At 59.2% G+C, this 23850-nt stretch overlaps 1 protein-coding gene across 1 annotated transcript in view; it reads right to left on the bottom strand.

Annotated features, from left to right (window-relative positions):
• LTN1 (listerin E3 ubiquitin protein ligase 1) overlaps positions 1-23850 on the bottom strand; it is a 25356-nt gene continuing 1506 nt past the window's right edge. The window contains exons 2-30 of the mRNA XM_038766174.1: positions 18506-18709; positions 16632-16730; positions 16259-16489; positions 16075-16127; positions 15801-15981; positions 15531-15704; positions 15213-15403; positions 14837-14984; positions 13870-14565; positions 13734-13778; positions 12681-12870; positions 12276-12506; positions 12015-12168; positions 11755-11905; positions 11461-11647; positions 10005-10164; positions 9108-9320; positions 8860-9002; positions 8340-8475; positions 8108-8252; positions 7818-8028; positions 7490-7730; positions 5084-5158; positions 1660-1846; positions 1209-1380; positions 900-1120; positions 611-805; positions 359-526; positions 1-266 (exon numbers count right to left, since the gene is read on the bottom strand). Coding sequence (XP_038622102.1) covers positions 204-266; positions 359-526; positions 611-805; positions 900-1120; positions 1209-1380; positions 1660-1846; positions 5084-5158; positions 7490-7730; positions 7818-8028; positions 8108-8252; positions 8340-8475; positions 8860-9002; positions 9108-9320; positions 10005-10164; positions 11461-11647; positions 11755-11905; positions 12015-12168; positions 12276-12506; positions 12681-12870; positions 13734-13778; positions 13870-14565; positions 14837-14984; positions 15213-15403; positions 15531-15704; positions 15801-15981; positions 16075-16127; positions 16259-16489; positions 16632-16730; positions 18506-18709 — 5265 coding nt within the window. The 3' untranslated portion in view covers positions 1-203. The remainder of the gene's footprint in view (positions 267-358; positions 527-610; positions 806-899; positions 1121-1208; positions 1381-1659; positions 1847-5083; positions 5159-7489; positions 7731-7817; positions 8029-8107; positions 8253-8339; positions 8476-8859; positions 9003-9107; positions 9321-10004; positions 10165-11460; positions 11648-11754; positions 11906-12014; positions 12169-12275; positions 12507-12680; positions 12871-13733; positions 13779-13869; positions 14566-14836; positions 14985-15212; positions 15404-15530; positions 15705-15800; positions 15982-16074; positions 16128-16258; positions 16490-16631; positions 16731-18505; positions 18710-23850) is intronic.

The raw sequence follows: 23850 nt of genomic DNA on the forward strand, positions 1-23850 counted from the left end.
CTGGTCAGCGGGGCCTTTATTCCGAACGGGAGGGTGCTGCTGTCCGAGCGGAGGCGTCCCGCGGGCGAGTCCGCGCGGATCTTGGCACTTGGCGGGGCCCCGGGGCTCCGGCCCCTGAAGAGCATCCTCCGAAAACCCGGGGGTCCCGCCGGCGGCGATTTTAAATACGCGCGTGTCCGAGGGGCGAGGCCGGAGACGGGCGCTCAGAAAAACGTCTCCCGGCACAGGGGGCAGGTGGATTTGTTGCTGGAGGTGAACCACTTGTACTGGGGGGAGAGAGAGGGACGGGGTCGGGCCGTGAAGGGAGGCCGGCGGCCGAGGGTCCCCGGCGTCCGGCCTCCCCCCGGGACCCCCTCACCAGGCAGGCCGAGTGGAATTTCTTCTTGCAGGTCCTGCAGGCCTTCTTGGGGAGGGAGTAGTTGAAGCCGTGGATGACGGAGAAGCAGATCATGCAGTCCTCCACCCCCTCGAAGCGCTTGTCCACGTTGTTCTTCCACAGGGCCAGGCCCTCCATGATGCTGCCGTTCTGGCGGGCGGAGGGGAGCGGGTTCAGGGGGCCGGCCCGGGGTGGGGGGGGGCCGCGGGGAGGGGCGGGGGGGGGGCCGCTCACCTGGTGCGTGAGGTAGGTGCTCAGCTGCAGCATCCAGGTGCGCCACTGCTGGACCGCCACGCCCACCCGCTTCCCGCTCTCCACCGCGATGGAGCCCAGCGGGTAGTTGGGGGGCAGCTGGATGATCAGCTCGATGAAGATGTCGTCCACCGAGTAGGTGGCCACCACCTCGCGGGTGGCGGAGCGGGCCTTCACCTGGCGGGGAGGGAGGGGGAGGAGCCGCTGAGGGGGCCGCCGGGGGACCCCCCCCCCCGGGGGGTTCCGGGCCGGCCGGGGGGCGAGCACCCACCGTCATGCCGCTGAAGAGCTGGGCGCTGGTCTGCACCGAGGCGATCTCGTGGGCCGACAGCGCGCCGCTCACGTGCCTGCTGGTGAACTTGTCCACGAGGCCGAAGACGCGCTTGTCGCAGCCGTTCCACCAGAGCCGCACCATGGCCGGCAGGTCCTCCAGGGCCACGCGGTACACCCGGCACGCCAGGTGCGGGATCAGCGAGGCCGGGGCCGCCGTCCCTGCCCCGGGCGGACGGGGGGCTGGAGGCCGTCCTCGGCTAAATCCCCCTTTCCCCCCGCCCGGCCCCGGGGAGGGCTCCCCACCCACCTTTGACGTCCAGGCGGAGCTCCTCCGTGAAGAAGGTCTTGGGCTCCTTGGCCGGGGGCTCGCCGGGGGCCGCCGGGTAGACGGGGCAGGCGGGCATGAGCCGGAACAGGTGGTACAGCAGCTTCTGGAGGCTTTTGGTCCGCCGCAGGTGCAGGGAGTAGAGGACCCGCAGCTGGGGGGGGCGGCCGGCGGGCAGAGCGCGGGGTCAGCGGGCCCCCGACGGCCACCGACCCGCCGGACGGGGGCCGGCCCATCGCCCCTCTTCCAGCACCGCTGTTGGGTAGGGACCGTCTCTATATGTCGCCAACTCGGACTTCCCAAGCGCTTAGTACAGTGCTCCGCGCACAGTAAGCGCTCACTAGATACGACTGAATGAACGAACGAGCGGGGAAACGGAGGCCCAGGGAGGTGAGGCGACCCTCCCGAGGTGCCCCCCGGCCGCGGCACCCACCTGGGAGGAGGCCGCCTTGAAGAAAATGAGCACCAACTTCCAGGTCAGGAGGTAGCCGAGCACGTGGCCGAACTCCGGGCTCCGGGGCTGGATGGTCACCGCCTCCCCGACGGGCACGCAGTCCAGGATGTCGTCCACTACGTCTTCCTGGGTGCCGAGGACGGACATCAGGGCGGCGGGAGGGGACCTGGGGAGCGGGAGGCGTCAGGGTGGGGCCCGGACACCCGCCCCGGACATCCGTCCCGACCGGCCCGGGGATTCCGGGAAAGCGGGGCCCCGCGCCGACCGCCGCTCCCGGTTTTCCCGGATGCTCTGGCGACGCGGAGCGAGCCGTCCGGGATTCATTCATGTTTATGGAGCGCTTACTGTGTGCACAGCACTGGACTAAGCGCTTGGGAAGTCCAAGTTGGCAACATCCAGAGACGGTCCCTACCCAACAGCGGGCTCACAGTCTAGGAGGGGGAGATGGACGACAAAACAAAACATATTAACAACATAAAATAAATAGAATAAATATCTACAAGTAAAATAGAGTAATATGTACAAACATCATCATCAATTGTATTTATTGAGCGCTTACTGTGTGCAGAGCACTGTACTAAGCGCTTGGGAAGTACAAGTTGGCAACATATAGAGACAGTCCCTACCCAACAGCGGGCTCACAGTCTAGGAGGGGGAGACGGACGACAAAACAAAACATATTAACAAAATAAAATAAATAGAATAAATATCTGCAAGTAAAATAGAGTAATAAATATGTACAAACATCATCATCATCATCAATTGTATTTATGGAGCGCTTACTGTGTGCAGAGCACTGTACTAAGCGCTTGGGAAGTCCAAGTTGGCAACATACAGAGACGGTCCCTACCCAACAGCGGGCTCACAGTCTAGGAGGGGGAGACGGACGACAAAACATATTAACAACATAAATAGAATATCTACAAGTAAAATAGAGTAATAAATATGTACAAACATCATCATCATCAATCGTATTTATTGAGCGCTTACTGTGTGCAGAGCACTGTACTAAGCGCTTGGGAAGTACAAGTTGGCAACATATAGAGACGGTCCCTACCCAACAGTGGGCTCACAGTCTAAAAGTATATATATACTTTTATAAACATATATACAGGGCTCTTTTGGGTCACCGGGGAAGCAGCGTGGCTCAGTGGAAAGAGCCCGGGCTTTGGAGTCAGAGGTCATGGGTTCAAATTCCAGACCCACCAATTGTCAGCTGTGTGACTTTGGGCAAGTCACTTCACTTCTCTGTGCCTCAGGTACCTCATCTGGAAAATGGGGATGCAGACTGTGAGCCCCACGTGGGACAATCTTATCACCTTGTACCCTCCCCAGCGCTTAGAACAGTGCTTTGCACATAGTAAGCGCTTAACAAATGCCATTATTATTATTATAAATATGTACAAACATATCTACGGGGCTCTTTTGGGTCACCGGGGAAGCAGCGTGGCTCGGTGGAAAGAGCCCGGGCTTTGGAGTCAGAGGTCATGGGTTCAAATCCCAGCCCTGTCACTTGTCAGCTGTGTGACTTTGGGCAAGTCACTTCACTTCTCTGGGCCTCAGTTCCCTCATCTGTAAAATGGGGATGAAGACTGTGAGCCCCCCGTGGGACAACCTGATCACCTTGTATCCTCCCCAGCGCTTAGAACAGTGCTTGGCACATAGTAAGCGCTTAACAAATTATTATTATTATAAATTTGTACAAACATATCTACAGGGCTCTTTTGGGTCACCGGGGAAGCAGCGTGGCCCAGTGGAAAGAGCCCGGGCTTGGGAGTCCGAGGTCACGGGTTCAAATCCCGGCTCCGCCAACTGTCAGCTGGGTGACCTTGGGCGAGTCACCCCACCTCCCTGGGCCTCAGTTCCCTCATCATGTTCCAAGCGCTGGGGAGGTTGCAAGGTGATCAGGTTGTCCCACGGGGGATAATAATAATAATAATAATAATAACGATGGCATTTATTACGCGCTTACTACTTCTCGACTGTGAGCCCACTGTTGGGTAGGGTATGTGCTGCCAATTTGTACTTCCCAAGCGCTTAGTACAGTGCTCTGCACATAGTAAGCGCTCAATAAATACGATTGATGATGATGATGACAGGGACCATCTCTATATGTTGCCAACTTGGGCTTCCCAAGCGCTTAGTACAGTGCTCTGCACACAGTAAGCGCTCAATAAATACGATTGATTGATTGATTGATGGATTGCAAAGCACTGTTCTAAGCGCTGGGATGTCTGTGGCTGAGAGAGAGAGACCACCAGCCCCACCGGGCCCCGAGCCGAGAGACAAAAGGCCGGCCGTGACAGAGGCAAAGATGGTGCCCGGGGGTGTCCTGGTTTTTCAGTTCCCGTGAATTGAATCCAAGTCTATTTGGAAAACTACCGTGAAAGCAGGGTAGTGTTTTTTCAAGCTATATAAGTGGATGCGAAGAGAAGGAAACAGAGCAGAATTGCAGGCGGGCCCCAGGATGGCAAAGATGGGGCAGTTTGTTCAGCCTCAAAGAGTCAGAATCAATCAATCAATCAATCATATTTATTGAGCGCTTACTATGTGCAGAGCACTGTACTAAGCACTTGGGAAGTACAAATTGGCAACACAGAGAGACAGTCCCTACCCAACATTGGGCTCACAGTCTAAGAGGGGGAGACAGAGGACAAAACCAAACATAGTAACAAAATAAAATAAATAGAATAGATATGTGCAAGTAAAATAAATAGAGTAATAAATATGTACAAACATATATACATATATACAGGTGCTGTGGCGAAGGGAAGGAGGTAAGATGGGGGGATGGAGAGGGGGACGAGGGGGAGAGGAAGGAAGGGGCTCAGTCTGCCTTCTTTGGGTTGAGGGGATAAAGACAGTGAGGCCTGGTGGATAGAGCACAGATCTGTATATATGTATATGTTTGTACATATTTGTTACTCTATTTATTTATTTATTTTACTTGTACATATCTATTCTATTTATTTTATTTTGTTAGTATGTTTGGTTTTGTTGCCTGTCTCCCCCTTTTAGACTGTGAGCCCACTGTTGGGTAGGGACCGTCTCCAGATGTTGCCAACTTGGACTTCCCGAAGCGCTTAGTCCAGTGCTCCGCACACAGTAAGCGCTCAATAAATACGATTAATGATGGACGGGGGACAGGCAAGTGAGCCCGCCGTCTCTAGATGTTGCCAACTTGGACTTCCCGAAGCGCTTAGTCCAGTGCTCCGCACACAGTAAGCGCTCAATCAATACGATTGATGATGGACGGGGGACGGGCAAGTGAGCCCGCCGTCTCTAGATGTTGCCAACTTGGACTTCCCGAAGCGCTTAGTCCAGTGCTCTGCACACAGTAAGCGCTCAATAAATACGGTTGAATGAATGAATGAGTGAATCAAAGCCTTGACACAGAGCTTACAGAGCTGGTTCCTCCTCTTCGTCGCCGTAGGACCTGAGATCTTCGTCGTCGAACTGGGGCAGCTCGGACATCAACCTGTTGGGAGGCCAAAAATCCACCCGTTTCCGACGGGGCCCCCCGCGCCGGACGGCCGGACCCCCGGCCCCGTGGAACCGGGCCTAGCTTTGGACGCCCGTCGCCGCGTTTTGTCGTCCATCTCCCCCTTCTAGACCGTGAGCCCGTTGTCGGGGAGGGACCGTCTCTCTATGTTGCCGACTTGCCCTTCCCAGGCGCTTAGTACAGCGCCCTGTCTCCATCCCCCCATCTTACCTCCCTCCCCCACAGCACCTGTATATATGTATATATGCTTGTACATATCTTTTTACTCTATTTAATTTATTTGTACATATCTATTCTATTTATTTTATTTTGTTAGTATGTTTGGTTTTGTTCTCTGTCTCCCCCTTTTAGACTGTGAGCCCACTGTTGGGTAGGGACTGTCTCTAGATGTTGCCAATTTGTACTTCCCAAGCGCTTAGTACGGTGCTCTGCACATAGTAAGCGCTCAATAAATACGATTGATGATGATGATCCCCCAATCTTACCTCCCTCCCTTCCCCACAGCACCTGTATATATGTATATATATTTGTACATATTTTTTTACTCTATTTAATTTATCTGTACATATCTGTTCTATTTATTTTATTTTGTTAGTATGTTTGGTTTTGTTCTCTGTCTCCCCCTTTTAGACTGTGAGCCCACTGTTGGGTAGGGACTGTCTCTAGATGTTGCCAATTTGTACTTCCCAAGCGCTTAGTACAGTGCTCTGCACATAGTAAGCGCTCAATAAATACGATTGATGATGATGATGATGATGTAAGCGCTCAATAAATACAATTGAATGAATGAATGAATGATAAATATGACTGAATGAACGAGACCCTCCCTGGCCGGCCCAGATTTGGGGTGGCGACAGGAGTCGGTATCAGAGCCCGAGCCTGGGATTCAGAAGCAGCGTGGCTCAGTGGAAGGAGCCCGGGCTTTGGAGTCGGAGGTCATGGGTTCGAATCCCGGCTCCGCCGCTTGTCAGCTGTGGGACTTTGGGCAAGTCACTTAGCTTCTCCGGGCCTCAGTTCCCTCATCTCATTCATTCACTCAATCGTATTTACTGAGCGCTTCCTGTGTGCAGAGCACTGTACTGAGCGCTCGGGAAGTCCAAGTCGGCAACATAGACAGCCGGTCCCTCATTCATTCAATCGTATTTACTGAGCGCTTCCTGTGTGCAGAGCACTGGACTGAGCGCTCGGGAAGTCCACGTCGGCAACATAGAGAGACGGTCCCTCGTTCACTCAATCGTATTTACTGAGCGCTTCCTGTGTGCAGAGCACTGTACTGAGTGCTTGGGAAGTCCAAGTCGGCAACATAGAGGGACGGTCCCTCATTCATTCAGTCGTATTTACTGAGCGCTTCCTGTGTGCAGAGCACTGTACTGAGCGCTTGGGAAGTCCAAGTCGGCAACATAGAGGGACGGTCCCTCATTCATTCAGTCGTATTTACTGAGCACTTCCTGTGTGCAGAGCACTGTACTGAGCGCTCGGGAAGTCCAAGTCGGCAACGTAGAGAGACGGTCCCTCATTCATTCAATCGTATTTACTGAGCGCTTCCTGTGTGCGGAGCACTGTACTGAGCGCTCGGGAAGTCCAAGTCGGCAACGTAGAGAGACGGTCCCTCATTCATTCAATCGTATTTACTGAGCGCTTCCTGTGTGCGGAGCACTGTACTGAGCGCTCGGGAAGTCCAAGTCGGCACCATAGAGAGACGGTCCCTCATTCACTCGGTCGTATTTATTGAGCGCTTACTGTGTGCAGAGCGCTGCACTAAGCGCTTCCCAACCCAACAGCGGGCTCGCAGTCTAGAAGGGGGAGACAGACGACCAAACAAAACATATTAGCATTTTTAGACTGCGAGCCCACTGTTGGGTAGGGACTGTCTCTATACGTCGCCGACTTGTCCTTCCCAAGCGCTTCGCCCAGTGCTCTGCGCATAGTAAGCGCTCAATAAATACGACTGATGACGATTAACAAAACTGAATAGACAGAACGGTAAACACGGACATCTGTAAAACGGGGATTAGGATTGCGAGCCCCCGGAGGGGCAACCCGAGGGCCTCGAATCTCCCCAGCGCTCTGCGCGTAGTAAGCGCTTAACGGAGGTGGGTTTCTTCGTGCCGTCCCATGGAAAAGAAACAGCCTTCAACGTACCCCCGGGCGCCCAAAACGCCCGTACCCACATCCACCCAAAGGTCCCCGCCGGCCAGTCGGTCGCGTCTCTCTCCGCTGCCGGCTCGGACTTCCCTTCGCGCCTTTTTCCGTCCGGACCCCGGCGCCCGCGGCCGGAGCGGCCGTCCGGGGGTGTCGGGGGCTCACTTGGCTAGCATGTGGTAGGCGGTGACTTGGACGGGCCGGTCCGGGGCCCGCAGCAGCAGCGGGGCCAGGGTGTTGAGCAGCGACTGCAGCGGGCCGGGCAGGTTGGTCCTCTGGCCGGGCAGCAGGCGGGACGGGAGGCGGTGCTCCAGCAGCTGGGCCCGCGACACGAAGGTCAGCGCGTGGCCCAGGGACTCCAGCAGGGCCGTCCGGAAGGGCGTCTCCGGCCTCTCCGCGCTCTCCTCTGCCGGGACGGGGACCGGCCCCCGGGTCAGACGGGGCGCCGGCCCCCGGTCCCCCGGTCCGTCCGCCCCCCGGCCCGGACACTCGCCTGTGAGCTCCACCAGCAGCGGCAGCAGCAGCCTGTGGATGCCCTCGGAGAAGAAGTCCCGCCACTCGCCGGCCAGGTTGTCGGGGAGGCCGCCGTCGTCGGGGGCCCCGCTCTGGAAGTGGGCGCTCAGCGTGCTGGCCAGGTCGCAGCTCAGGCAGGCGAACAGCTGGACCAGCGGGGGCGAGTCCGACGCCAGGCTCTCCCACGTGCTCTGCGGGGCGCGGAGAGGACCGGGCTGGACGGCGGGCACGGGCCGGACGCGGGGACGCGGCGACCGGCGAAGCCCTCACCTCCAGCCAGGACAGCATGGCGCACAGGATGAAGTCCCACTGGCCGTGCGTCCAGGGCGGGGTGCCGTCCCGGGGCAGCAGGGCGATGAAGCGGATCATCTCCACGTTCAGCCGGACCAGGGTGGAGCCGCACCCCTTCAGAGAGCTGCGGGCCGCCCCCGCAACGGGAGGCCGTGAGAACGCCGGCCCCCCGGCCCCGCCGGCCTCCCCTCCCAGCCCCGGCCTCGCCTACCGGCTGAACAGGAAAATCTCCCGGTCCACGTTCTTCCACGACAGGATGGTCTTCAGGATCCCGTGCTCTCGCTCCCTCTCGTCCACGCGGGCCGTTTTCAGGCAGGAGTTGACGATGGCCAGGTAGCCCAGGCCCCCTGATAGGAGCCCCCGGTCACCGGGGGGACACCGGGGGGACTCTCCCGGGCCAGGCGGAGGCGGCCGCCCATCGCCAACGTTCACTCACTCGTATTTATTGGGCGCTTACTACGCGCTTGGGAAGTCCAAGCCGGCAACATAGACGGTCCCTACAGGCCCGCAACCGACTGGCCTTTCGGGTGGTATGGGCGTTTTTGCGCCCCGAGGCACGTTGAAGGCTGTTTCTTTTCCATTTGGGGAAGGGGGGACGGCACGGAGAAACCCATCCCAACGCCCGCCGCCCTTCCCTCTCCCCCGGGGCGCCGCCGGCCGTCTCCCCAGGCCGGAGCCCGAGGGGGACAGAGGCGGCCCCCCGGCCCCGCGGCCCGCCCCGAGCCACTGACCGGCGACGTCGCAGATGTCCGTCTCCGGGCAGGTGAGAAGCCGGGCGGCGCACTGAACCACCAGCTCTTCCTGGTTCTCCTTGGGCAGGAACGGGCACAGGCACTGAATGGTGTGCAGCTTTCCCTCCGTGAGGGGGAACAGCCTGGGCGGGCGGGACGGAGGGGGACGGAGGGTGGCGGTTGAGAAGCAGAGAGGTGCCCTCCGAGGGACAGAAAGGGACGGCCCCGGAATCCCCGCCGGTCCTCACCGCGTCGCGATCCGCGGGAGCCCCTCCGGCCTTCCCCGGCCGGCTCCGGGAGGAAGGGGGCCGCCCGCCGGAGAGCCGGGGGCGTCGGGCGCGGGGTCCCCGCCGTACCCGTCCGGGGTCACCAACAGGCGGTTCACTTCGGCGGGGGCCGTCCTCCGCGTGCGGACCAGGCGAGCCACCGTCAGGGCCCAGAGGGCCCCGTCGGCTCTGGCCCTTAAAGTAGGAGCGGTAAAGTATTAAAGTAGGACGGAGAACAGGTGTTGAACCCTCATTGGACAGATGGGGAAACTGAGGCACAGCCAACTCAAGCGGCTTGAACAAGGTCATGCGGCAGAGATGGGACTGAGCCCCCTCCTCCCCCTCCCCACAGCACCCGTATATATGTTTGTACGGATTTATTACTCTATTTATTTACACGTATTTATTTTACTCGGTTTATATGTTTTGTTTTGTCGTCTGTCTCCCCCTTCTAGACTGTGAGCCCACTGTTGGGTAGGGACTGTCTCTACTTGGACTTCCCAAGCGCTTAGTACAGTGCTCTGCACACAGTAAGCGCTCAATAAATACGACTGAATGAATGAATGGCCGCGGAGAGGAAAGGTGAGAGCCGTCGGGAGCCCGCCGTTGTGTAGGGACCGTCTCTAGATGTTGCCGACTTGTAATAATAATAATGATGACGGCATTTATTAAGCGCTTACTATGTGCAAAGCACCGTTCTAAGCGCTGGGGATCAGGCTGTCCCACGGGGGGCTCCCATTTGGCAGATGAGGGAACTGAGGCCCAGAGAAGAAGCGCTCAGTCCAGTGCTCTGCACACAGTAAGCGCTCAATTAATACGACTGAATGAATGAGCCGGGACGGACGGACGGAGAAAGGGAGGGAGGGAGGGAGGGCGTACCTGGCGAACAGCAGAGGGAGGAGGCCGCTCAGGTCAGCCAGGTGACTCAGTTTCTCGTAAGAAATGCTCACGGTCTGAAGCATGGCCCCGTACTCCGCGAGCTCGCCGGGCGGGGCTTCCAGCTCGTCGCACCACTGCAGCGCGTACAGCAGCTCCGCAACTAGCAGACACGCGGCGGCCCGTCAGCGTCCCCTCGCCCCTTGTACGTATTTATTCTATTTGTCTTATTCCGTTAATTCCTCAAAAATCTCCAGTGGCTACCAATCAATCTGGCACCAGGCAGAAACTCCTCACCCCGGGCTTCAAGGCTGTCCATCGCCTCGCCCCCTCCTACCTCACCTCCCTTCTCTCCTTGTCCAGCCCAGCCCGCACCCTCCGCTCCTCCGCCGCTAATCTCCTCACCGTACCTCGCTCTCGCCCGTCCCGCCATCGACCCCCGGCCCACGTCATCCCCCAGGCCTGGAATGCCCCCAATCCCTCTGCCCATCCGCCAAGCTCGCTCTCTTCCTCCCTTCAAGGCCCTACTGAGAGCTCACCTCCTCCAGGAGGCCTTCCCACACTGAGCCCCTTCCTTCCTCTCCCCCTCGTCCCCCTCTCCATCCCCATCTTACCTCCTTCCCTTCCCCACAGCACCTGTATATATGTATATGTTTGTACATATTTATTACTCTGTTTTACTTGTACGCATCTATTCTATTTATTTTATTTCATTAGTATGTTTGGTTTTGTTCTGTCTCCTCCTTTTAGACTGTGAGCCCACTGTTGGGTAGCGACTGTCTCTATATGTTGCCAATTTGTACTGCCCAGGCGCTTAGTCCAGTGCTCTGCACATAGTAAGCGCTCAATAAATACGATTGATGATGATGATGATATATTTTGTTCCGTTGTCTGTCTCCCCCTTCTAGCCTGTGAGCCCGCTGTTAGGTAGGGACTGTCTCTAGATGTTGCCGACTTGTACTTCCCAAGCGCTTAATACAGTGCTCTGCCTACAGTAAGCGCTCAATAAATACGATTGATGATGATGATGATGATAATATATTTTGTTCTGTTGTCTGTCTCCCCCTTCTAGCCTGTGAGCCCGCTGTCGGGTAGGGACCGTCTCTAGATGTTGCCGACTTGGACTTCCCAAGCGCTTAGTACAGTGCTCTGCCTACAGTAAGCACTCAATAAATACGATTGATGATGATGATAATATATTTTGTTCCGTTGCCTGTCTCCCCCTTCTAGCCTGTGAGCCCGCTGTCGGGTAGGGACCGTCTCCAGATGTTGCCGACTTGGACTTCCCAAGCGCTTAGTCCGGCGCTCTGCACACGGTAAGCGCTCGATAAATACGACTGAGTGAATGGATGACCGCCTGTGTTGCCAACCTGTCCTTCCCCAGCGCTCTGCACAGAGTAAGCGCTCGATAAATACGACTGAGTGGGGCTGGACCGCGGGGGCCCTCCCCTCGCCGCACCTGTCTCCTGGGCGACGCCGTCCCGCAGAGGCGCGTCGCGGCGCAGGGCCGGCAGCAGCAGCGCCCCGGCCAAGGCGGCACAGCAGAGGTGAGCGGGAAGCGCCGGCGAGTCGGCCGCCCCGGCCGCCCCGGCGGAGGCCTCGGGGTCCCAGCAGAAGCGCCCCTCCAGCAGGGGCCGGCGCCACCACTGCAACACACGCGGGACCTCGTCCTGCCCGTCCGCTTCGGCTCCGCGACCCCGCGCGAGACGGGCACCGCCGCGGGAGACCCCCCCACTGCCCCCGCGCCACGCACCTGGAGGGCGAGGGCCCGCCGCATGGTTGCCCACTGGTGAGGGTCGGGCAGCAGCTCGTCCAGGAAGAGGCCCAGGAGGGAGGCGGCGGCCGGGCCGGCCTCCAGCAGCACCTCCAGGATCTCCCCCGCCGGCGACAGCAGCCCCTGAAGGCTACACACACGCACGCCGGCCAGCTGCCCCGGGCGGCCCGGCCCCCGTCTCCCCGCCCCGCCGGGCCCCGGTGGGGGTCCGGGATCTCCGCCGCCGACTCCGGGCTCACCTCTTGACGTCCAGCGGAGAAGACCGGACCCGGCTCTTCAGCCACCGGGCCGACGCGGGCAGAAACGTGCCGGCGGCGCGGCCGCTGCCCAGCTGCAGGGCCAGAGAGCCGAGGCCGGACCGCCATGCCCTCTTCAGCCGGCAGACCAGCGAGTCTGGAGCGGAGGGACCCACCCGGGCGCGTCACGTCCCCCGCGGGGCGCCCCTTTCCCGGCCCCACGGGCGCCTGCCCCCCGTCCGCCCCGGGGGGGGACCCCCTCACCCGACAGGCGCGCGGCGGCCGGGGCCCGGCAGCACAGCCGGAAGACGGTCAGCAGCAGCTCCTGGGCCGAGGCCGCGAGCGGCCGCCCGCCCGCCGAGCGGAAGAAGTCCGAGGCCAGGTCGCAGACGGCTGACGGCAGCCGCTCGCCGGCCCCGGGGGCCTCGGCTTCGGCCAGGGTGGCCACGAGCCGGTCGAGGATCCGGGAGACGTAGGCGTCTCCGATCCAGGAGTCTGGAGGGAGAAGCGGCCAACGCGTGGACCCCCCGTGGGCCCGTGAGGCCCGGAGCCCTCCCCGGGGGCCGTTCCCCACGGCTACTACTTCCGCCAGCGGCCGAGGGACCGGACTGGACGTCGGGAGGCTGAGCCTCACCGAGAGCGGGGGTCCCGCCGCGGCGGAGGACTCACCGCTTCCGGCGGGCGGGCACAGGGCCAGGCCGAGCAGGGCCCACCTGGGGCCGGCGCGGTCCCCCGGGGCGGCCGAAGCCCCCGGGCCGGCATCACACAGGAGGTCGGCCAGGGCCACCAGCCTCTGGCCGAGGACCTCTCCCGGTAGCCACGCGGACACCAAGGCCAGCTGAGCGGGGCCGGAACAGGCCTGGGAGAGGGGCGGCATCACGCCGACGGTCGGCGGACGGCCTCGGCCCCCTCGCCGGTCCCGCCGCTCCTCGCAACCCGTCTCCGCTACCGCGCCGGCCTCTCCCCTCTCTGCCCGGACCGTCTTTCTCGTAAACCATCTCCCGACGCGTACGTCTCCCCGCTCCTCAGAAACTCCCAGCGGCTGCCCACCCTCCTCCGCAGCCACCAGAACCACTTCAATCCATCCGTCGGCTCTTCGCCTCCCACCTACCCCGCGGTCCGATCTGCAGGGCCTTCACCTCATCTCTCCCGCCACCGACCTCTTACCGACGCCCACCCCCCGTGCGTCTTCACATCTGACGGCTCGCCGCTCTCCCCCTCTTCGAAACCCTCCCCAAAATCGCACCTCCCCCGGGTTTCCCCCGATTTCTCCTCCGCTCACCCCATTCGTCCTAAGACGTCGCCTTAGGCGCTCGGAGCCGAACCCCGCGCTCCCTTCGGCCCCAGCGCTGATGCCCAAGGTCCCGTACCCTGCCGCTCCCCGGACCGGTCATTTTGGCGACCGACTCCCCCCCTCTGGAAGGGCGGGTCGTCTCCCTACTCCAACGACGGTCCCGTTTTCCCACCCGTAAGACGGGGCTGACGTCCGGGGACGTTGCGGAGATGAGACGCCCGCCCTCCCGCCCGCCGCCGGAAGGGCTTTGGGGAGACGGGTTCGAGGCGACGGGGTTCTCCCCGTCGGAAGGCGGGAACCGCACCCCAAACGACCCCGGGGCTCGGCCCCCGGCGGCAGGTGCGGACCTCGGCCGCCCCCCGCCCTGCCCCGCCGTCCGACCGCCGGACCCCGGAGGGGAGCGGGACGGCGGAGGGGTCGGTCCCTACCTTCCGCAGGACCTGAAGGAGGACGGCCTCCCACGGCAGTTCGGCCTGCGGGAGGAGAAACCGAGGCCCGGTCACAGCCCGGACCTCCCGCCCCCCGGGGGACCGACCGTGGAAGGCGAGGCCGGGCGTGCGGTACCTGGGCCAGACGGTCCAGGAGGCCCGCCCTCGCGGCGGCGCCGCCGCCGCAGCAGCGCAGGGCGCCGTACAGGATGTCCACCAAGACGTCCATCTCCTCCGGCCGGTGGGTGCCCAGCCAGGGCAGCAGCCTCCGCTCCACGAAGCGCACGGCGGGGTCCCCGGCCTCGCCCCCGTCGCCCGCCAGCACCCGGAACACGGCGTCGGACGGGCAGGAGTCCAGCAGGGCCGAGAGGAAGGCCAGGTGGGGCGCGGACCCGTGCTCGTTGACGAGGGCGAGGCTCAGGGCGGCCAGCCGGCAGACCAGGGCCTCCAGCGGGGCCGCCCGCCGGCCGGAGACGGGGCCGGGCCGGGCCGGGCCGGGGGCGTCCCCCTCGGGGGCGGGCCCGTCGGCGAAGCGCACCCCGCCCGCCCGCCGGACCCCGGGCTCCGGGGCCCGGAGGGCCCGCAGCAGGCCGGAGACCCCCGCCAGGGCCACGGCGTCGGCCTCGGGCTGGGCCACGATGTCCCGGCAGAGGCGGGACAGGCTCTCCCAGAGGCCGGACAGGACCTGGTTCAAAGCCGCCGCGGCCTCCGGGTCCTCCCCGGGGCTCTCCGCGGCCGCCTCCCAGGAGCCCAGGACCGCGGCCGCCCGGGCGAAGAGCGGGCCGTCCTGCCACCGCGGGTCTCGGAGGCCGGCTCCGACCAGGGGGACCAGCTGAAAGCGAGAGGCGGAGGGAGGAGGGCTCAGTTTCCCCGGCCAGTCGGCGTCGACGGTGGAGACCCCCAGGCCCCCCCGGCCTCCGGGGCGGGGAGGAAGTAAGCAGCGGGCGAGCGGGACGGGGGGCCGACTACGGACAAGCTCCCGGCCCCGACGGGCGGGAGGGGACGGAGGCGGAGATCGGGAGGTGTCCGGCGGCTTGGCCGGGGCAGAGGTGCCTCCCGGGACTCACGGAGGCCCCGGGGGCGGTGGGAGCGTGGGCGGGCACCTGGTTTTCGATGAGCATCTGGCGGAGGGCCGGGGCCTCGCCGTCGGCGCCCAGGCTCTGCAGCATGACGAAGCGGCAGCACTCCATGAAGGCGGCGAAGATGGCGGCCCGCTCCGAAGGGCTGGCCACGGCCCCCGACGAAGACAGCCTGGGGGGACGGAGAGGCGCGGCGGACGGCTGACGGGCTCCGGCCGCCCCGGGGATGGGGCCCGAGTCCCGCTCCCGGGCCGGGGGGGGATCGGGAGTGGGGGGCGGCCCCCCTTGGCCCGTCTTTCCTGCTCCCCCCGGCGTCCCCCGCCCTCCCGGCCCCCCCCGCGAAGAGCCGGCCGGAGGCCCCGGGCTCCCGGGGGGCAACGGGAGAGCGGAAGTCTCGTACCCCTGGACCGCAGAGGTGAAGAAGTTCTGGAAAAAGTCCAGCCTGGGCTCCGTGACGGCGGCGGGGATCTTGCTGACCAGGGGCAGGAGGTGAGGGTGGACGACGGTGGCCAGCCCGCGGCCGCCCTCGCGCAGGACGGCCCACAGCTTGGGGAACACCCCCTTCCGTGCGTTCACATGGCTCCAGCAGTCCTGGCGGAAGGAAGCCCACCGACGACGGCCCGCGGTGGGACGGCCGCGGGGCGCCTCGCGCCCACCACCCCGACCTCTAGCCCCGACTCCCCCGGGGGGCGGCGGCGGCGCTCCGGCCCGCTCCTACCTCCACGGCGGTCAGCACGTAGAGCGCGGCCTCCCAGAGGGCCGGGCAGACCACGGGGTCGCCGTCGTCGAGGCCGAGGAGGACGGCGGGGCACACCCGGGCCGCCTGGTCCCTCGCCGTGCGGGGCGAGTGGCGGCACAGCGCGGACACCAGCTCGAAGAAGGCGGCGCGCACCTGCGCCGGGAACCCAACCGTCGCTCTCCCGAGCCGGCCGCCCGCGCCCCGCGCCCGCCGCCCTCCGGCACCGCCCCCCCGGACCGACGGAGGGACCTGAGGGGCGTCGTGTCTGCCGTATTTCCAGAACCTGCTCTGGGACAGGAGGGGTTTCAGCTTCTCCTCCACCGAGGGGACCTCGGAGCCCGGCAACAGGCAGAGCAACTTCTTCAGGGCCAGCAGGGAGCAGGTCAGGATGCGGAAGAACTTGGCCTTCCTCTCTTCCTCCGGGACGGTTCTCGAAGGCAAGACGAGAGGGGCGCGGGTGGGGAGGAGCCCTTCCGGGACGACGCCCTCGGACGCGGCCGCCCGGCCGGCCCCCGGGACTCACTGCGGATCGCTGACGGTGTCCGCGGTCTCCTTCAGGAGGTGGTCCTGCAGCGTCTGCGGGGAGCCGGGGAGCCGCCGCTGAAGCGGGGCCCCGTGGGCGGCCCCCGGCCTCCCGCCTCCGACGGAGAGCCTCCCCCCCCGCCCCCCGCCCGGTCCCCGCCGGCCGCCCACGGCTCCCCGCTCACGCCGAGGATCTCGTCCTGGCAGAAGGCCACGGCTCCGGCCTGCTTGGCCGGGGGGAAGGCGGCCTCGAAGGCCGCCCGGGCGGCGGAGGCGGCGGGCGAGTGGGGGTCGCACTGGGCCATGAGCCAGAAGCCCATGAGGGTCTTCAGGTGAGGGGCCAGGTGCTTCCGGACTTTGGTGATGAGCCCCTCGAAGGCCTGCTGGGTGGCCTCCCGCACCCGCCGGTCGTGATCCTGAGGGAAGCCACGCGGGCCCTGTGGACGCCTCCTCCGGACCCCCGACGTCCGTGGGGATGCGGGCCGGGCCCGGAAACCCGGGGCCTCCTCCCCGCCCCCGGACCCCACGGGTTTGGGGGGCGGGGGGGGGGGTACCCACCAGGGAGATTTTGCAGTAGATCCGGGGCCAGTACGGGAGGACCCCTCTGACGGTCTCCGCGTCTCTCTCTCGACACATGGCTCCAAACTCCTGCATCGCCTACGGAGCAAGCGGCGTGACGCCAGAGCGGCCCGGAAAATTCCCCCAGTCAGTCGTATTTACTGAGCGCTTACTGTGTGCGGGGCGCTGGACTGAGCGGAAGATTCCCCCATTCAATCATATTTATTGAGCGCTTACTGTGTGCGGGGCGCTGGACTGAGCGCTTGGGAAGTCCAAGCCGGCAACAGACAGAGACGGTCCCTACCCGACGGCGGGCTCGCAGTCCCTTTTAGACTGTGAGCCCACTGTTGGGTAGGGACTGTCTCTATGTGTTGCCAATTTGTACTTCCCAAGCGCTTAGTACAGTGCTTTACACATAGTAAGCGCTCAATAAATACGATTGATTGATTGATTGATTGAGAAGGGGGAGATGGAGAACAAAACGGAACATTCATTCATCCATTCAGTAGTGTTTATTGAGCGCTTACTGTTTGCAGAGCACTGGACTGAGCGCTTGGGAAGTCCAAGTCGGCAACACAGAGAGACGGTCCCTACCCGACGGCGGGCTCACAGTCTAGAAGGGGAAGACGGACGACAAAACAAAGCATTCATTCAAGTGTATTTATTGAGCGCTTACTGTGTGCAGAGCACTGGACTAAGCGCTTGGGAAGTACAAGTCGGCAACATCTAGAGACGGTCCCTACCCAACGGCGGGCTCACAGTCTAGAAGGGGGAGACGGACAACAAAACAGAACACTCATTCATCCACTCAGTCGTGTTTATTGAGCGCTTACTGGGTGCAGAGCACTGTACTAAGCGCTTGGGCAGTCCAAGTTGGCAACATAGAGAGACGGTCCCTACCCAACAGCGGGCTCACAGTCTAGGAGGGGGAGACAGACAATGAAACAAAACATATTAACGAAATGAAATAAACAGAATAAATATGGACAAACATACACATATAGACGTGTGTGTATACATACATGTGTATGTATATATCATCATCAATCGTATTTATTGAGCGCTTACTATGTGCAGGGCACTGTACTAAGCGCTTGGGGAGTACAAATTGGCAACATATAGAGACAGTCCCTACCCAACAGTGGGCTCACAGTCTATATATATGTGTATATATGCATTTATGTGTGTGTGTATATGCATATATATGTGCGTATGCGTTTATGTATGTGTATATATGTGTATATATGTATGCATATAAGTGTGTTTATGTGTGCATATACAGGTGCTGTGGGGAGGTGTATGCATACATACATGTGTATATGTGTGTGTGTGTACATATATATACACTTATGCGTGTGAATGTGTGTGAGCATATATATACACGCACATATAAGCATGTGTATATGTGTGTGCGTGCGCACACACACACACACATATAAGTCCTGTGGGGAGGTGTATGTATGTATATATGTGTGTGCGCGCACACACACACACATAAGTCCTGTGGGGAGGTGTATGTATGTATATATGTGTGTACATACACGTGTGTGTGTACATGTATATGTGTGTGTGTACATACACACACATATATATATATATATATACATACAGGTGCTGTGGGGAGGTGAAGGAGGTAAGGCGGGGGGGGATGGGGAGGAGGGGGAGAGGAATGAGGGGGCTCAGTCTGGGAAGGGCTCTGTCCCCCAGCGCCCCGCATCCAGCGGGCACCGCCGGGCACCCCGCTGAACGGACGAAGCCGCGCCGTGCCCAGCGCAGCGGGGCCGGAAGGTTTCCCCGCCGGCCCCGTGGCGCTGCCCGCTCCGGCCCGCCGGCCCCCGGCCCCCCGGCCCCCCGGCCCCCCCGTCCCGGCTCACTTTGAGCTTGGTGGTGACGTCCTTCTTGGAGAGCTTGCGGAGGACCACGCGGAAGTCCGCCTCCACCAGGCCGTCCATCTCCTCGGCCCCCTGGACGGCGGGGACGTAGCCCAGGTCGCTGGGGGACGTCCCGAAGCCGAGGAAGCCCGGGACCGTCCCCCGCTCTTTGGCCAACAGCTCGGCGGCACGGCCGCTGCTGGACGGCTGCGGGGACGAGGGACCGGAGAGGGAGCGAGCGAGAGAGAGAGAGAGAGCGTATTTATTACTCTATTTATTTATTTATTTATTTATTTTGCTTGTACATTTCTATCCTATTTATTTTATTTTGTTGGTATGTTTGGTTCTGTTCTCTGTCTCCCCCTTTTAGACTGTGAGCCCACTGTTGGGTAGGGACTGTCTCTAGGTGTTGCCAACTTGAACTTCCCAAGCGCTTAGTACAGTGCTCTGCACATAGTAAGCGCTCAATAAATACGATTGATTGATTGATTGAGGTCAGTCGTTCCTTCATTCATTCATTCACTCAATAGTATTTATTGAGCGCTTACTGTGTGCTGTGCCCCCCACCCCCGCCTTACCTCCTTCCCCTCCCCACAGCACCTGCATCGATGTATGTATGTTTGTACGGATTTATTACTCTATTTATTTTGTTTGTACATATTTATTCTATTTATTTTACTTTGTTGATGTGCTTTGTCTTGTTGTCTGTCTCCCCCTTCTAGACTGCGAGCCCGCCGCCGGGTAGGGACCGTCTCTAGATGTTGCCGACTTGGACTTCCCAAGCGCTTAGTCCAGTGCTCTGCACACAGTAAGTGCTCAACATCCCCCCATCTTACCTCCCTCCCTTCCCCACAGCACCTGTATATATGTATATATGTTTGTACATATTTTTTTTACTCTATTTATTTAATTTATCCGTACATATCTATTCTATTTATTTTATTTTGTTAGTATGTTTGGTTTTGTTCTCTGTCTCCCCCCTTTTAGACTGTGAGCCCACTGTTGGGTAGGGACTGCCTCTATATGTTGCCAATTTGTACTTCCCAAGCGCTTAGTACAGTGCTCTGCACATAGTAAGCGCTCAATAAATACGATCGATGATGATGAATAAATACGATTGAATGAATGAACACACACACACACATACACACTCAAGTGCTTAGTCCAGTGCTCTGCACACAGTAAACGCTCAATAAATACGATTGAATGAATAGGGTGTCACTCAGTGTGTACGTGTGTAAGTGGCCCCCACGGTCCTTCATGGTCAGACTCAAGGGTGTGTCTCTCTCACACTCACTCACATACACACACAGACCACCCACCATCCACACGGTCACCCGGGGTGTGTGTGTATGTGTGTGGGGGGGTGTCTCCCTCACAGAAGCACCAAATGTGAATGTGAGGACGTGTGTGTGTGTGTCTCCCTCACAGAAGCACTGAATGTGAGCGTGAGGACATGTGTGTGTGTGCCCACGTAATAATGATGGCATCTGTTAAGCGCTTACTATGTGCCAAGCACTGCTCTAAGCGCTGGGGAGGTTACAAGGTGATCGGGTTGTCCCACGGGGGGCTCACAGTCTTCATCCCCATTTGACAGATGAGGGAACTGAGGCCCGGAGAAATGAAGCAGCTTGCCCAAAGTCCCACCGCTGACAAGTGGCGGAGCTGGGACTTGAACCCATGACCTCTGACTCCAAAGCCCGGGCTCTTTCCACTGAGCCATGCCGCTTCTCTGTGTGTACGTTTGTGTAGTGTGTATGTATAAGTGTGTGCATGCTGCAAGGCCCCCTGCACTCTCACTCTCACATCCACACACACACACACACACAGAGCCATCCACACGGTCACAGCATGTGTGTGTGTGTGCATTCGTTCAATTGTATTTATTGAGCGCTTACTGCGTGCAGAGCACTGTGCTAAGCACTTGGGAAGTACAAGTGTGTGTGTCAAGGCCCAGCAGGCTCACTCTCACACAGACACATAGAGCCACCCACACGGTCTATAGATATATATCTACGTGTGTGTGTATTCATTCAATCAATCATATTTACTGAGTGCTTACAGCGTGCAGAACACTGTGCTGAGTGCTTGGGAAACCCAAGTGTGTACGTCTAGGCCCAGCACTTTCACTCTCACACACGCACATAGAGCCATCCACACGGTCACAGCGTGCGTGTGTGTGTGTGTGTATAGTAATAATAATGGCATTTGTTAAGCGCTTACTATGTGCAAAGCACTGTACTAAGCGCTGGGGAGGTTACAAGGTGATCAGGTTGTCCCACGGGGGGGCTCACAGTTTTCATCCCCATTTTACCGGTGAGATAACTGAGGCCCAGAGAAGTGAAGGGACTTTCCCAAGGTCACCCAGCTGACAACTGGCAGAACTGGGATTTGAACCCACGACCTCTGACTCCAAAGCCCGGGCTCTTTCCACTGAGCCACGCTGTGTGTGTATATTCGTTCAATCGTATTTACTGCGTGAAGAGCACTGTGCTGAGCGCTTGGGAAGCCCAAGTGCGTGCGTCTAGGCCCCGCAGGCTCACTCTCACACACGCACATATGGACATCCAATCCACACGGTCACAGCGTGTGTGTGTGTGTATATTCAATCAATCAATCAATCGTATTTATTGAGCGCTCACTGTGTGCAGAGCACTGGACTATTTACTGAGCGCTTACAGCGTGCAGAGCACTGCGCTGAGCGCTTGGGAAACCCAAGTGTGTGCGTCAAGGCCCAGCACGCTCACAGGGCCATCCACACGGTCACAGTGAGTGAGTGTGTGTGTGTGTGTGTGTGTGTGTGTGTGTGTGTATTCATCCAATCGTATTTACCAAGCGCTCCCAGCGTGCAGAGCACTGTGCTGAGCGCTGGGGAAGCCCAGGTGTGTATGTCCAGGCCCCGCACGCTCACTCTCACACACACGCATAGAGCCATCCACATGGTCACAGCATGTGCGTGTGTGTGTATATATACCTACACACACACATATATATAGGTATATATATGTATATTATCTATATATAATGTATGCATATATGTACATACACATATATATGTGTGTGTGTGTATATTCAATCGTATTTACTGAGCGCTCCCAGCGTGCAGAGCACTGTGCTGAGCGCTGGGGAAGCCCAGGTGTGTGCGGCAAGGCCCAGCACGCTCACTCTCACACACGCGCACAGAGCCATCCACATGGTCACAGTGTGTGTGCGTGTGTGTATATATAGATATATATAATGTATGTATATATGTACATGCACATACATGTGTGTGTGTGTGTGTATTCCTTCAATCGTATTTACTGAGCGCTCCCAGCGTGCAGAGCACTGTGCTGAGCGCTGGGGAAGCCCAGGTGTGTGCGGCAAGGCCCAGCACGCTCACTCTCACACACGCGCATAGAGCCATCCACATGGTCACAGCGTGTGCGCGTGTGTGTATATATAGATATATATAATGTATGCATATATGTACATGCACATACGTGTGTGTGTGTGTGTATATTCATTCAATCGTATTTACTGAGCGCTCCCAGCGTGCAGAGCACTGTGCTGAGCGCTGGGGAAGCCCAGGTGTGTGCGGCAAGGCCCGGCACGCTCACTCTCACACACGCGCACAGAGCCATCCACATGGTCACAGTGTGTGTGCGTGTGTGTATATATAGATATATATAATGTATGTATATATGTACATGCACATACGTGTGTGTGTGTGTGTGTGTATTCCTTCAATCGTATTTACTGAGCGCTCCCAGCGTGCAGAGCACTGTGCTGAGCGCTGGGGAAGCCCAGGTGTGTGCGGCAAGGCCCAGCACGCTCACTCTCACACACGCGCATAGAGCCATCCACATGGTCACAGCGTGTGCGCGTGTGTGTATATATAGATATATATAATGTATGCATATATGTACATGCACATACGTGTGTGTGTGTGTGTATATTCATTCAATCGTATTTACTGAGCGCTCCCAGCGTGCAGAGCACTGTGCTGAGCGCTGGGGAAGCCCAGGTGTGTGCGGCAAGGCCCGGCACGCTCACTCTCACACACGCGCACAGAGCCATCCACATGGTCACAGTGTGTGTGCGTGTGTGTATATATAGATATATATAATGTATGTATATATGTACATGCACATACGTGTGTGTGTGTGTGTGTGTATTCCTTCAATCGTATTTACTGAGCGCTCCCAGCGTGCAGAGCACTGTGCTGAGCGCTGGGGAAGCCCAGGTGTGTGCGGCAAGGCCCAGCACGCTCACTCTCACACACGCGCATAGAGCCATCCACATGGTCACAGCGTGTGCGCGTGTGTGTATATATAGATATATATAATGTATGCATATATGTACATGCACATACGTGTGTGTGTGTGTGTATATTCATTCAATCGTATTTACTGAGCGCTCCCAGCGTGCAGAGCACTGTGCTGAGCGCTGGGGAAGCCCAGGTGTGTGCGGCAAGGCCCGGCACGCTCACTCTCACACACGCGCACAGAGCCATCCACATGGTCACAGTGTGTGTGCGTGTGTGTATATATAGATATATATAATGTATGTATATATGTACATGCACATACGTGTGTGTGTGTGTGTGTGTATTCCTTCAATCGTATTTACTGAGCGCTCCCAGCGTGCAGAGCACTGTGCTGAGCGCTGGGGAAGCCCAGGTGTGTGCGGCAAGGCCCAGCACGCTCACTCTCACACACGCGCACAGAGCCATCCACATGGTCACAGCGTGTGCGCGTGTGTGTATATATAGATATATATAATGTATGCATATATGTACATGCACATACGTGTGTGTGTGTGTGTGTGTGTATATTCATTCAATCGTATTTACTGAGCGCTCCCAGCGTGCAGAGCACTGTGCTGAGCGCTGGGGAAGCCCAGGTGTGTGCGGCAAGGCCCAGCACGCTCACTCTCACACACGCGCACAGAGCCATCCACATGGTCACAGCGTGTGCGTGTGTGTATATATAATGTATGCATATATGTACATGTACATATATGTGTATGTGTGTGTATATTCATCCAATTGTATTTACCGAGCGCTCCCAGCGTGCAGAGCACTGTGCTGAGCGCTGGGGAAGCCCAGGTGTGTATGTCCAGGCCCCGCACGCTCACTCTCACACACACGCATAGAGCCATCCACATGGTCACAGCGTGTGCGTGTGTGTATATATACCTACACACACACACACACACACATATATATAGGTATATATATGTATATTATCTATATATAATGTATGCATACATGTATATACACATATATATATGTGTGTGTGTATATTCATTCAATCGTATTTACTGAGCGCTCCCAGCATGCAGAGCACTGTGCTGAGCGCTGGGGA

Source organism: Tachyglossus aculeatus, chromosome 24, assembly GCF_015852505.1.
Source record: "Tachyglossus aculeatus isolate mTacAcu1 chromosome 24, mTacAcu1.pri, whole genome shotgun sequence".
Taxonomy (NCBI): domain Eukaryota; kingdom Metazoa; phylum Chordata; class Mammalia; order Monotremata; family Tachyglossidae; genus Tachyglossus; species Tachyglossus aculeatus.